At 39.1% G+C, this 14,352-nt stretch overlaps 1 protein-coding gene across 1 annotated transcript; it reads right to left on the reverse strand.

Moving 5' to 3' along the window:
- Positions 1-543: 543 nt before the first annotated feature.
- On the reverse strand, positions 544-12,521 carry ACOD1 (aconitate decarboxylase 1). The gene is made up of 5 exons (XM_040341391.1): positions 12,374-12,521; positions 10,842-11,003; positions 7,399-7,488; positions 5,865-6,070; positions 544-3,555 (listed from the first exon to the last, which is right to left on the reverse strand). The coding sequence occupies exons 1-5, from the start codon at positions 12,386-12,388 to the stop codon at positions 2,595-2,597; spliced, it is 1,434 nt and encodes a 477-aa protein (XP_040197325.1). The 5' UTR covers positions 12,389-12,521; the 3' UTR covers positions 544-2,594.
- Between the last annotated feature and the right edge of the window lie 1,831 nt (positions 12,522-14,352).

Raw genomic sequence — 14,352 nt, forward strand, 5'->3', positions numbered from 1 at the left:
GCGTGGATTTTTGACCGATGGATTTCCCCACAGACGATCGTTTTTTTCTATCGGTTTTTTAACCATCAGATCATTTTAAAACAGGTTCTAAGTTTTTTCACTGATGGGAAAAAAAACAATGGGGCCCACACACGATCGGTTCGTTCGATGAAAACCGATCGTGTGTACACATAAGGGTTATAAGGCAAGGGCTTAGAATCTGCCGTTCTTTATTAAATAAGGGAATGATCCATGATTCCCCTCAGCTAAGTCTTACCAGCTCATCTTAATAAAGTGGACTGCCTTCCCTATCACAAAGGTGTAAAGGAGAGTGCTCAGTTTTCAAAAACATACTAGCTGGGAACTAGCATGTTTAACCCAACCCAGTACATCTAGGTGAGCTGAATCAGCTTGGTGGGGAGGGTGGCGAGCTGTGCTTTTTCATTAAGATAGTTTGACATATTAAATTGCTTATGTGACTTTGGTACCCAAGGGATTACAAATCTCATATATTAAAACTATTGTACACCATTAGTGTTTTTTTATATTGAAACAACAAAATGATTTGTTAAACTGAAACATTTTATTATGCATTTGATCATATTAAAATAAAATAATTACATAAATCAAACAAGCAGCAAAATTTGCTTATATTACACAAAGCATTGTTGCTATATGATTTACTTTATTATATTTTCAAGTAGTATTTGAAATGTAGGTAGTGTATAGTATAAATACAGATGGCTTTTATGCTGAAACCATTGTGCAATGAAAGCAAGAAGAGTGCAAATATAACTATTGCTAAAATCACGCACGTGTTTGGCATTTTGCAATTTCCAGTGTCAGTTTTGAAATATTTCAACATCAGTTTTATTTTATGTTTTGAAAGTATGTGTTTTCAATTCAGTTCACTACATTAGCATAAGGTGTTTCAATTTCTAAAATGTACAATTTGAAGAACACCCATAACAAGTGTATATGGCTAGTGGAAGGCCTTTTTCATCCTGGCATTTGTTGGCATACACCAACCAATCTTATTCTATGAAGAGTCAGTCCTGAGCTGTTTCATTTTACAGGCCATAGATTCTCAGCTCCAGTTTAGTCCATCTGCACAATCAATCAGCACACCTTGGAAAGGCTATGTTCATATTACAAACCCCCTACAAAGAACAGCTCATTCAGAAAAAGTGATTTATGTGTTGTTCAGTCTTAATACAGTCTTCTAGAAGCTTTAACATGCTGTCAATTTAAACTGTAAGTTAGTGGTTGAATTATGTTGTCGAAAATTTTGGTAAAATAAGTTAGTCCAGCTAACCTACAATTTTACAAATGCAGATCTAAGGACGTGCATTGCAAGCAGGCAAACAATTCTAGTAAATTATATCAGTTTGGTTTTCTGTGAACATGCACGAATACTCTCTTGTGGGCAGAGTTTGAGCACAACTATGAATAAGAACAGCACAGAACATAGAACTCCCCTGACTCTGTGTTTTAATCTATGGGCAAAGGATGGATGGGGTAGACAGAACACTGTGCTTGGGGTAGTGTGACTGTGATATAAGTGTTTAAGCTAAGTAGTATACAGTCAGCCAAATAATTGGAGAGTGGAATTGATGGAATAGAATTAGTGGAAGCCAGGCACAATCTAGTCTACCACGTAAAAGGGGAAGCATGCACTTTCCTTAACAACAGCTCATCAAGTGAGCCATGTATTGCATGACTACATGAGACTTGCATGTCTGCTTGGTGAGCTTCCATTTAGCTTTAGCTGTAGGAGAATAATTTAAAAACAACCTATAGATAGTGAGTAAAATCAAATAATATCTTTAAAACAGTATGCAGATCTAGGGATGAATTAAAAAAAATATAATAACTTTAAAAGCAGATAAGACTGGCATTTTCTTCTCTCTCATAGAAGAAAAACACAGGCATTCATATATAACAGCAGGTATAAAATTGATTTTCTTAAGTTAGTTAGTGTTCATAAATAATTTCTCTGTTAAACATCAGGTCTATTTTCTACATTCAGGGCAGTTTCGGTAATTAGTAATTCTTAATAGGAGACCTACACAACCCACACTGGTTGACCAGATTATACAGTTTGCTTGTACATTTTATACATTTTCAGCATCAAAACAGGAATTCTATAGAGCCAAGGTCATATTTATCTTTCAAGATGTCTTCGGGACATGAGATTGATGTAGTTTTTCATACTAGCATCTATCCCATTATCACCAACCGTGTTATTTTATTGTAATCAGCAAGTTAAAATCAGACTGTACTATAAGAGCAAGGTACCACAGTCTACAATTTTAAAGCTTGCAGAAAACTAAAATGTGGTTGACTTGAAGTCATATGACTTACCTAAGCAGCACTAATCATCTCACCCCCTTTATAGTTCTACTGCTGGATACCTACAAGTGTCCAGAGATGGCAAGAAAAAAAATGTGAAAGGTGTATTTGGTTGTCATTTTGTATCACTTTGGCCCCCTTAAACACAGGCCAAGTAGGGTGTTGTATATTATGGGAAAACAAAATATAAAATGATAGTGTGATCTAAGTTATATAAACTAGAAGGGCATCTGTCTGATGTATAAACATGAGAATGTCTGTGCTCATGATTTATTGTGCAGTGACCTTTCGTGCTTGTCAGTCGTTTGATTTCTTAGCCTGAGAAAAGAGCTAAGCACCGAACAGTCAGATATGTTTTCCAGGTTCTTCACTACTTCTATAATTCCTTCTACTCCACCTTCTGACAAGACCATGGATGCATTGGATATGAATTTCTTTTGGTGATCTTTGTTGCTCAATGGATTCCTCCAGTGACCGTAGAAAGTGTTACATCTTTCTGTAAAGGTGGCTCCATTTGTCATTGTTATACTGATCTCACAATAAAGTTTATCAAAATTGGGTTTATTATCAGGTGGGTGTACAATCTCTGTTTTACCGAGCAGCGCCTTTAATTCTGGCCTGGAGATATTGTGATCAGTAAAAGAATGGACACTCACATTGCCGTCTAGGAGGGCTGTACAGGCGTTAAATTGGAAGGAATGACGAGCTTCATGCTCTGAAGTTGGAAAGGGACGATTCACATATTTAACATCTGGGACTTTTAGCTGGATTTTCTGAATGTCATTGACTGGAAGGGAGTGACTGTCTCTAACAATGTGTTTCCGCACTGCACAAGCTGCATCTGTAGCCCAGTGCGTTCCAAGGTGAGCAGGAAAGCGTTTGACAGCAACATCTTGTTTTTCTAGCAGCCAGTTGTACGATTCTAGAGACGGCACAGCTTGTGGGTCATAGTCATGATAGAAAGCACCAAAACCAGACTCTAGATCCAGGATGTGCTTATTCCCTTGAAGCCCCAAGAATGCAAAGCAAGCAGCCTCAAGGCCATGTCTGCTTGCATTACCAATGTGAAGGGGTTTGGTTTGTGTGGCTGCATTTGCCAAAGGGGCACCTGAATATGATGCAGCTATAGCTAAAGCATCTCTGCACTGAGTTTGGTCAAGGCCCAAAAATTTGGATGAAGCTGCAGCACTTCCCATTGTACCAACCACAGATGGAGGGTGAAACCTGTAGACAGAAAATTGCAAATTAAGTACACTCTGAGCAATCTACATATGGAAATACATTTTACAATCATATTGAAGTACATATTTAAATAGTACACCATTGTAAACTACAAAGAAAACCCTATTTTGCATAACTGTTGGCATCATTTGCAGTCCTAGTTCTATCTTCTCTGGTTTGCACTAAAGCTCTACATACCCTGGCACTGTATGTTCTGTGTTGAAATATCAATCATTTATAAAATTATGATATGTCGTATTAAAAAAAAATACTAAAACAGATGAAAATATTAAGAATTAAGATGGCATGCAAGAAAAGCAGAACTTTTGTAATCTTGTAGCTTGTTTTTAAAACACAGATGTTTCAGGGACAAACCTTTAAAGCAACCTATACTGCGCCCATTTTGTGAAGAGGTTTGCTTTATAGCGCACACCCTTCCTGCTTAAAGAACATCTAAAGGCTCTTGTGTGGTAATCTAAACAGGTCTCAAATGCAGTTACCTCTTTTGAGTCAGCCAAAATTAATTTTCATTCAATTCTCATACACCCCCCTTTCAGACACTGCAGCCAACAGTGGGAACGTTTTCAGAAACAGAGGCAGTGTGCAGGGCTAGGTGTGGCTAGGTGCAGATTGCCAGGCTTTAGGGCTTACTAATCAGTAGTGAAAATACTGAGAGCAACATTGTAACATCTTCACTGCACTCCACTGCTTTTAATTCAATAGTAGTATAGTAATGTTGTATCTGTCACTGGGAACTGCATGGTGTGGACTTCACTAGCAGGATCAACTGGTATTTGTGAGACTTTGCAGGGGGACTTTTAACAGAGGCATTAGCTTTACTTTTTACTTTTCTCCCCCTGAACTGCCTTTTGACCCCATTCACTTGCCAATGCCCCAATTAATAATCCTGTGTAATTTCTTGTCAGTCTCGTTCTAACTGGGTCTGGTTATATAGGGCTTATGACCCTCCCCTTCGTGGCAATGCTTGGGCCTTGTGATTTGCTCATCATGTATCAAGTGCTGCATCATGAGTGTGCAGTGCAGTGTGCTGGACTATCCAGTGAACCTCTTTTTTTTGCATTGAAACTGCAAAGTTTGGGCTCTTTTTTAAACTCAAAACTATCTTAGGACTCTGAATGCAATATTCCCCACACACACGTTCCTGAAAGAGGCTGTTCAGTAATGTTGGGTTGCTGTAATGACCACATGCTTGAAGCCATAGGCACCGTACACACGAGAGGATCTATCCGCTGGAATTTATCCGCGGATCGGTTTCAGCGGATAGATCCGCTGGTGTGTACGATCCAGCGGATATTTTTCCGGCCGATGGATTTCCAGCGGATAAAAATGTCTTAGCATGCTAAGAAATCTATCCGCTGGAATCCAGTCTAGCGGATTGATCCGGTGGTCTGTACAATCCGTCCGATTCCCTCCCTCGCATGCGTCGTAATGATTCGACGCATGCGTGGAAGTCCTTATATTACAGCGTCGCGCACGTCGCCGCGTCATCATCGCGGCGACGGCGCGACACGTCACCGCGGAGGGAATTCCGCGCGGATTTTGATCTGATGGTTAGTACAACCATCAGATCAAAATCCGCCAGAGGATTTATCCGCGGAAACGGTCCGGAGGACCGTTCCCGCGGATAAATCCTCTCGTGTGTACGGGGCCATAGACAATCAAAGTGAAGAAATGTCATCAGCACACCAAGTATTCCAAAAGGGTCCAAAGCTTTAATTTCATCATCACAGGCAAGTCAGACAAGTGACTTGCAGACGAAGGGGCCCTACGTGGTTCTGAAAAATTTCTGTATGCTTACCATGTGACCACTTTCAAGGAATCCTTGGTGTGCTGATGACATTTCTGCACTTTGATTATCTGAGGAATCCCAAACAGCTGGCAGCTATTTTCTTGTTTTAGAAATGTAATGCACTCATTATTGATTGTTTCTTCCATATACCGCACAGGCATAAGACCTTCAGGGTCTCTTTACACCATAACACAATTAACACAACTGAACGCATGAAAAAATAGGTTCTGCTTGATTTTCTTAAGTGTAAGACATTGCAAAACACAGAGCTTGTGCATCTGTGTGGTGCACTTGAACGAAGATTCATTCAAGCGCATTGTGGACGTGCGTTGGTTTGCAATTGAATTTGCATTGAGGTGTACTACCAAGCATTGTGGTATTGATCATTTTTAAACTGGTAGTGACATGTGTTTTAATGTTATGGTGTAAATGATCTACAAAACTGCCAAGGTTGAAACTTCTAAATTACTTTATTATTTTTGAGTTTTACACAATATCATACCTTTTTGGAATATTGCTGGCTTCATTCGAGAAATACATGAGTCGCCCTTGTACCTCAATACCAACATTGAATGCCAAGAGAAAGTCTAATCCAGATTTCTTGTGATGTGTTGATAATGATTCTGAAAGGGCAACCAGGGAAGGAAGGACAGCTCCGGAGGGATGAGTGGCAGGATGCCAAGTGTCATCAAAGTCCATTGAGTGAACCTATAATAAAATGTACATGTAACCATACAGTAAGAAAAAAGTCGAATGTTCATGGTCATACCATTTTTTGTGCCAAAACAAGCAAGTTCTGCATACAGCGCTCCTGTACTCAGGGCACCGCTGTGGCAATTCTCTGACTTCACAAGAGAGAAAACACTGTTTCAGGTCAGCAAACCACATACTTCCACAATAGCACTGAACAAGTACCGGTCCAGCTCACAGCTGATGATGTTTTGCGCTACACTAGCACTTACTCAAAGCAGACTGCTATAAGTAAGTGCTAGTGTAGCGTGAAACATGTCAACGGGTCACCCTGCTCCTCCGCTGCTGTTTCCTTGCTTCTTTTACTTATTTTACCCTGTGTTGCCATTTTCTAAATAAAAGTGGTTTCTACAGTAGGGCAGCCATCCAGACATCTTTTTTCTTCGGCTCTCTGACTTGCTGCTGCCACACAAACACAGAAGCTAGCAGAAGAAGCCTTGCACTACTGGCTTCCTTGTGTGTGCTTTACATTAGATGATGTCATCAGTAGTGGAATACTTAGTCTGCCAGCATCTGTATTTACCAGTGGTAGGGGCCGCTCCATTCATATCGGATTCAGACCCCTCCCTGTGCCCCGTACATCAGAGGAGGAGGTAGGGAATTTTTCCTGAAGCCCTTGACCCCCAGCCAGCAGCCAGAGTCTTCAACTCTATGCAGCTGTACCTGACTAACTGGTTTGTTTTGCTGTACATGTGCAGATATACCTTTTGAACAAAAATGTAGATCAAAGGATAACTGTGTATAGGCCAAAAAATTGGATTTGCTTACTCCCCAAATTCTGGCCATAACTGGGCAGACAGTTGAGCTAGGGAGATGTGGCATATTTAATTATTTACTTCTATGAGAATTTGAGTGCAAGGATAGAAAGAACTACAGTACATTAAACAACATGAAGGTGAAGATTACCTAAATAGTAGTCATCTATCTTCCTTTAAAAAAAATGAATGATTTTACAATGGGTAATATCTCACACATGCATTTTTTTCTTTGCAGCTTTTATACTGCATATGTAATGCAAAAGTCTGGTATAAAATAAATACCTAATTATTTCTCCTCAGAAACCTTTTTCTACGAAGCATAAGTAAATATTCAGATCAACTAACTCATTTCAGCTGTCAGGTTTACAATACAGTCTCTTTTCTCAAGCAAACGCTATTGCAAACTATGCAGAAAACCTATACGTCATTATGTATTATTACCACACTTTACTTGTGCAAAATGCTGACTGGCAATCTAACATTGATCCAAGATAATTGTACACAAGAACCATTGTAAAAGTTTCTTACCGCAATGCCATTGACAAAAGAAGCATAGAGAGGAGGGAGTCGGAGATCTGGCTGGCCCCAAACTGTGCTTGAGATGTCTGTGCTATAAATCTGAAATCAATCAATAAAATAGGTGACAGCGTAAGCAAAGAAAAGGTAAAATGAGACCAAATATTTCTAGAAAAACTGTTATTATTGAATCCAAAATGATAGATAAGTGTTAAAAAAAAAAAATTATCGTGATTACTTGGAAAGTAAATTACAGTTGACAACTGGGAACAATTGCTATTTAGAGACATAACTTCAATGGAGTAGGAATGTTATGCTATTCTTTTCTGGAGTTTAGAACATTGTTTAAATCTCACTACAGCAAGGAACAAATAGAACACATATTATACAGGTTTCCTTTATTATCTTATAATTTTAACAACTTTTATAGGTTTGATGTAAATGAGGTCCTGCTTGACTATTAAGGTAGACGCTACCTAAGTTATGAAACTTGCATTAGACTGTGCTTGCTACAAACAGTGCTGAATTTGGGGCTTTCCCTCTCATATATTTTTGAAGGCTTTTTTTTAAGGCTCCCATTATTACAATAGAGTGTGGGACCATCTCATCTCACATACATCTTGATGAATGTGACAATTCAGGCTGTTCAGTGGAAAGGTAAATCTGTCTAAGCCCTGGTTCACACTGGGTACGATTTGGAACGATTTGAGATGCGATTTGACATGTCAAATCGCATCTCAAATCGGCGGCAATTGTCGGCAATGGCACTGTCCTAATCAGTGCGACGCCGCATCTGCGATTTCAAAAAGTAGTTCCTGTACTACTTTTTGCGATTTCGGGCCGCGATTTACATTAAATTGCGGCCGAAACCGCGGCAAAATCGCGGCAAAATTGCGGCCGCGAAATCGCGGTAAAATCGCGCATTTTACCGCGATTTTGAATTCGCAGCAGTGTGAACCTCGGCTCAATCTGTGTTAGTGAGCACTACTCCTTTGCCGAGATAATCCATCCCCCTCACAGGTGTGGCATATCAACATGCTGATTAGACAGCATGATTAGTGCACAGGTGTGCCTTAGGCTGGCCACAATAAAAGGCCACTCTAAAATGTGAAGTTTTATAGCACAACACAATGCCACAGATTTTGCAAGCTTTGAGGGAGCGTGCAATTGGCATGCTGACTGCAGAAATGTCCCCCAGAGCTGTTGCGCTTGAATTGAATGTTCATTTCTCTACCATAAGCTGTCTTCAAAGGCGTTTCAGAGAATTTGTCAGTGCATCCAACCGACCTCACAGCTGCAGATCACGTGTAACCACACCAGCCCAGAACCTCCACATCCAGCATCTTCACCTCCAAGATCGTCTGAGACCAGCCACCCGGACAGCCACTGCAGCAATCGGTTTTCATAACCAAAGCATTTCTGCACAAACTGTCAGAAACTATCTCAGGAAAGCTCATCTGCATGCTCGTCGCCCTGATTGGGGTCTCAGCCTGACTGCAGTTCGTCGTCGTAACCAACTCTTCATGGCTGAATCCCAGTTTTTACTGTACAGGGCAGATGGCAGACAGCATGTTTGGCATTCTGTGTGTGAGCGGTTTGCTGATGTCAAAGTTGTAGATCGAGTGGCCCATGGTGGCAGTGGGGCTATGGTATGGGTAGGCGTATGCTATGGACAATGAACACAGGTGTATTTTATTGATGGCATTTTAAATGCACAGAGATACCGTGACGAGATCTTGAGGCCCATTGTTGTGCCATTCATCCACGACCATCACCTCATGTTGCAGCATGATAATGCACGCCCCCATGTTGCAAGGATCTGTACACAATTCCTGGAAGCTGAAAACATCCCAGTTCTTGCATGACCAGCATACTCACTGCACATTTCACACATTGAACATGTTTGGGATGCTCTGGATCGGCGTATACAACAACGTGTTCCAGTTCCTGCCAATATCCAGCAACTTCGCACAGCCATTAAAGAGGAATGGACCAACATTCCACAGGCCACAATCAACAACCTGATCAACTCTATGTGAAGGAGATGTGCTGCACTGCGTGAGGCAAATGGTGGTCACACCAGATACTGACTGGTTTTCGCCCCCCCGACCCCCAATACAGTAAAACTGCACATTTTAGCGTGCCCTTTTATTGTGTGCAATAATCATGCTGTCTAATCAGCATCTTGATATGCATCTTGATATGCCACACATCTGAGGTGGATGGATTATATCGGCAAAGGATAAGAGCTCACTAACACAGATTCAGACAATAAAAAAAACTATATTTAGAGTAAAAAATTATTAATAACTACCATTACTGCTGCTCCTTTAATATTGTTTACCAATCTTATAAGTCACATCTACATCTAAATCACAGATCAAGATAATAGATATGAGGTTGCGTTGTGATTACAATACTCCCATATACCAATTAACCAAAATGTATAATACACATTAAATCATATAAATGCTTTAAATCAAATAACGTGTCCTTCAAATAGCGTAAAGTCCAAATAGCACCCAAAAAAAGAAGCAGTAAAAGTACTCATTAAAATTATTCGTAAGTCCACCACGTGAGAAAGTGCTGAAACCTTTCTTTCCACCACATCCAATCTCCCTCAACAGAATGTATTGCCTCTCATACCTAAATTGATTGGCAAAAACAGCTCTTTTGAGGTTATCTATATTCCGTGGCATGGCTTTTCCAGGTGTCGTCCCTCGCTTTTCAGTTGTGATTGTTAGAAAATATTGAATAAACTACCACTTCAAGGATCACTCTGGCCCTTTTGTGGATTCTCTCATGTGGGGGACTGAAGAAGAATTTTGAGGAATTGTTTTACTGCACTTTTCACGGGTGCTGCTTGGACATTTCTGCTATTGAATGGACACTTTATTTATGTGATTTAAAGCATTTCTATGATGAATGTGTATTATAAATTGTGGTTAATTGGTATATGGGAGTGCTACCTCATATTTATTATCTTGATCTGTGATTTAGATGTAGATAAGATTTATGAGATTGATAAATCAGCCATGGTCTTATTATTTTGTGGGAATGCAAAGTTGCTTAGTACAGGTTTTCCTTATTTATTGTTGTCAAAACTAAAAAATAAATAAAAAAATACTAGTAATAAGCTGGTATTGTGGTTCAGGACGCCAAGTCCTATTAGCACACAAAGTGCAAATTTAATAAGAAAAAAAATATTAATAAAGTGCAATAACCAACAGCAATCAAACAGAGTTCACCCGTCACTGGTTTAAAACAAAATAAAGGTCAGAAATGTCAGCAATTATCTTGTAGGTTTATCTAATTTACATTAATACGGGTCTTGTAAGGTTGGAGATTGAAGGATTTCCACACGGAAATAGTACTACATGCACACATTATGTTTGTTTATAAAGGCCTAGACATCTTACATATAAAAAGAACCTCTGTACAGGTAAAATACTTACCCTGCTGTACTGCAATGCCTTGTGGAAAACCTCTGTTGTAGTTCCAATCAATCCAACACCCAGCGTGTCTAAAATCATTCTCTTGCTTCTCTGAATGACTTGTTCTGTGAGGTTATTTACAGTTAGGCCATGAATCATGCCAGCAAAACTCCCTGTTACGGTCTGAAAATGCACACAAATCAACGTATTACTAAAATGCACATTTTCACATATTTTCAAAACTTTAGCAAATTTTTATACATAGGTTTTCATCCACATATACTGTACAGTGGAATGTAATAGGACTAGATTACATTTTTCTATGTGGCCAATCAACTGCGTATACAAAATTCTAATGCTAAAAATCTGTTCCAACTTTTAACATTTGTAACAGAAGTAAAGAAAATAATTTCATGCCTCGTGGGTTTCTTCAGTCCAACCTAATGCTGGCCATACATGGCTAGAAAATCATTTGGAAAAAAAACTTGAATTTTTGATAAAAATCTGTTGAACAACTGTATGTTAACGCCATCATTGCATAAAATGGTTGTCCACATATAGATCGTTAACAACATAAATGGTACATCTTTTGTAGATCAATGATCAATGCACATACACAGTATGTTGTTTCTAGCGCTTTACAATTGATTTCCCTACTAATGTTTAGAAAATCGTTTGATTGTGCAACAAAAGTCCGTCATGACAAATCTTTCTTTTGGCATAAAACTTTGTATTTCAAGAATCAAAATGCCCCACTAACGTTTCTGAAGTCGAATGATTGGGCCTATCAAACGCTTTTTTGAATGATTTTCTATCCGTGTATGGCCAGCTTAACTATAGTTAGCCTTAAAAAATATATTACTACAAACAATAGCTACTATGGTCCCACTATCTTATCTTTAGTTTATTAGTGAAAAGTCTTGTTCTATTAGAGCTGATGAAGAAACATTTAAAATCGTTACTATGGGTTTTATTTATCAATGTTTTCACCCAGAATTCACACAACATTCACCCATGATTCACACACCTTTTTTAGGTGAACATTGAGTGCAAGTTGTGTGGATCTCGGGTGATAAAGAAAAAGATATATATATAACAAATGTAATAATATAAGGATGCACTGGGTATCAAAACTCTGCATTGAAGGTTAAATGGCTAGGACATTTGATTTATTATTTTAAAATATTGGAATCACTTTGTCTGCAAAAGTTTTTTCTTGGCCCCTGAACCACCCTCTCCCCCACTGTATATTTCCTTCTTAATAGAAGGAAACTGCTATAAAAACTATAGTCATTGCAAACCCATATATACAGTATATACAAAGTAAATGTACTCAAAACTACTACATGTAGCCAAATTCTAAAAAACATTACTTTTTTTTCCAAACTGATAAAATTGCTTTATCAGAACAAATTAAAACTTAGGTTAGTCAGGTTAAAATAATAAACCTGTGTACTTAAACAAATAAACAAACGAAAAAGAAGAAATATTTAGTAATAGTTTAGACATTTGTTCTTTTCATACTTTGCAGCAATGACAATCCAGCACAGTACCTTGGTTGCAAACATCCTTCCTCCTACAATCTGTCAGCAGTGTGGTTCAATTCCTGTTCTCATTTCTTCAGACACAATCATTTTATAGTGTGTAGCAGCTCTAAACAACCTCCCCTTGCCTCGCTTTCTTCCTCTTTATTTTGTTGGGTTTCCCAGTTTACATAATTTTCAACATCCCAGTCAGCCTTATACAGTCAGAAAAAAATCCACTACGCAGGTTAAACATTCAACATGAATGCACATGTAATAAAAGAGACAGACAGATAGATACAGTGCCTTGCAAAAGTATTCACCCCCCTTGGCTTTTTACCTATTTTGTTACATTACAGCCTTTAGTTCAATGTTTTTTTAATATGAATTATATGTGATGGATCAGAACACAATAGTCTAAGTTGAAGTTAAATTAGAAAAATATATACATAAAAAAAATTTCAGAAATAAAAAACTGATAATTGGCATGTACGTATGTATTCACCCCTTTGTTATGAAGCCCAGAATTACCCTCAGAAGTCACATAATTAGTGAAATGATGTCCACCTGTGTGCAATCTAAGTGTCACATGATCTGTCATTACATATACACACCTTTTTGAGGCCCCAGAGGCTGAAACACCTAAGCAAGAGGCACCATTACCCAAGCACTCCCATAAAGATCAAGGAACTCTCCAAACAAGTAAGGGACAATGTTGTTGAGAAGTACAAGTCAGGTTTAGGTTATAAAAAAAGTATCCAAATCTTTGATGATCCATAGGAGCATCATCAAAGCTATCATAATCAAATGGAAAGAACAAGGCACAACAGCAAACCTGCCAAGAGACGGCCGCACACCAAAACTCACGGACCGGGCAAGGAGGGCATTAATAGAGAGGCAGCCCAGAGACCTAACCCTGGAGGAGCTGCAGAGTTTCACAGCAGAGACTGGAGTATCTGTACATAGGACGACAATAGGCCGTACACTCCATAGAGTTGGGCTTTATGACAGAAGAAAGCAATTACTTTCAGCAAAAAACAAAATGTCCTGTTTTGAGTTTGCAAAAAGGCATATAGGAGACTCCCAAAATGTATGGAGGAAGGTGCTCTGGTCTGATAAGACTAAAATTTTACTTTTTGGCCATCAAAGAAAACATTATATCTAGCACAAACCCAACACATCACATCACCCAAAGAACACCATCCCCACCGTGAAACATGGTGGTGGCAGCAACATGCTGTGGGGATGTTTTTCAGCAATCGAGACTGGGAAACTGGTCAGGGTTGAGGGAAAGATGGATGGTGCTAAATGCAGGGATATTCTTGAGCAAAACCTGTACCACTCTGTGTGTGATTTGAGGCTAAGGCGGAGGTCTACCTTCCAGCAGGACAATGACCCCAAACACACTGCTAAAGCAATACTTGAGTGGTTTAAGGGGAAACATGTAAATGTGTTGGAATGGCCTAGTCAAAGCCCAGACCTCAATCCAATAGAAAATCTGTGGTCAGACTTAAATATTGTTGTTCACAAGTGCAAACCATCCAACTTGAAGGAGCTGGGGCAGATTTGCAGGGAGGAATGGGCAAAAATCCCAGTGGTAAGATGTGGCAAGCTCATAGAGACTTATCCAAAGCGACTTGGAGCTGTGATTGCCGCAAAAAGGTGGCTTTGCAAAGTATTGACTTTAGGGGGGTGAATAGTTATGCACATTGACTTTTTCTGTTATTTTGTCCTATTTGTTGTTTGCTTCACAATCAAAAAAATCCTCAAACAATCCATGTTATTCCAGGTTGTGAGTCAACAAAACACAAAAACTGCCAAGGGGCTGAATACTTTTGCAAGGCACTGTAGGCCACTTTCACACTGAGGCGTTTTACAGGGTTTTTTTTTTTTATTAAATTTCTTTATTTATTCAAGGTAAGAAGAACTGGTCCACATGGACCCTGGCGCCATAATACAATAATGGATAAGGCATACATAAACTGATATGGATTTCCATTAAATACCCC

Source organism: Rana temporaria, chromosome 2, assembly GCF_905171775.1.
Source record: "Rana temporaria chromosome 2, aRanTem1.1, whole genome shotgun sequence".
In the NCBI taxonomy this organism is placed as follows: domain Eukaryota; kingdom Metazoa; phylum Chordata; class Amphibia; order Anura; family Ranidae; genus Rana; species Rana temporaria.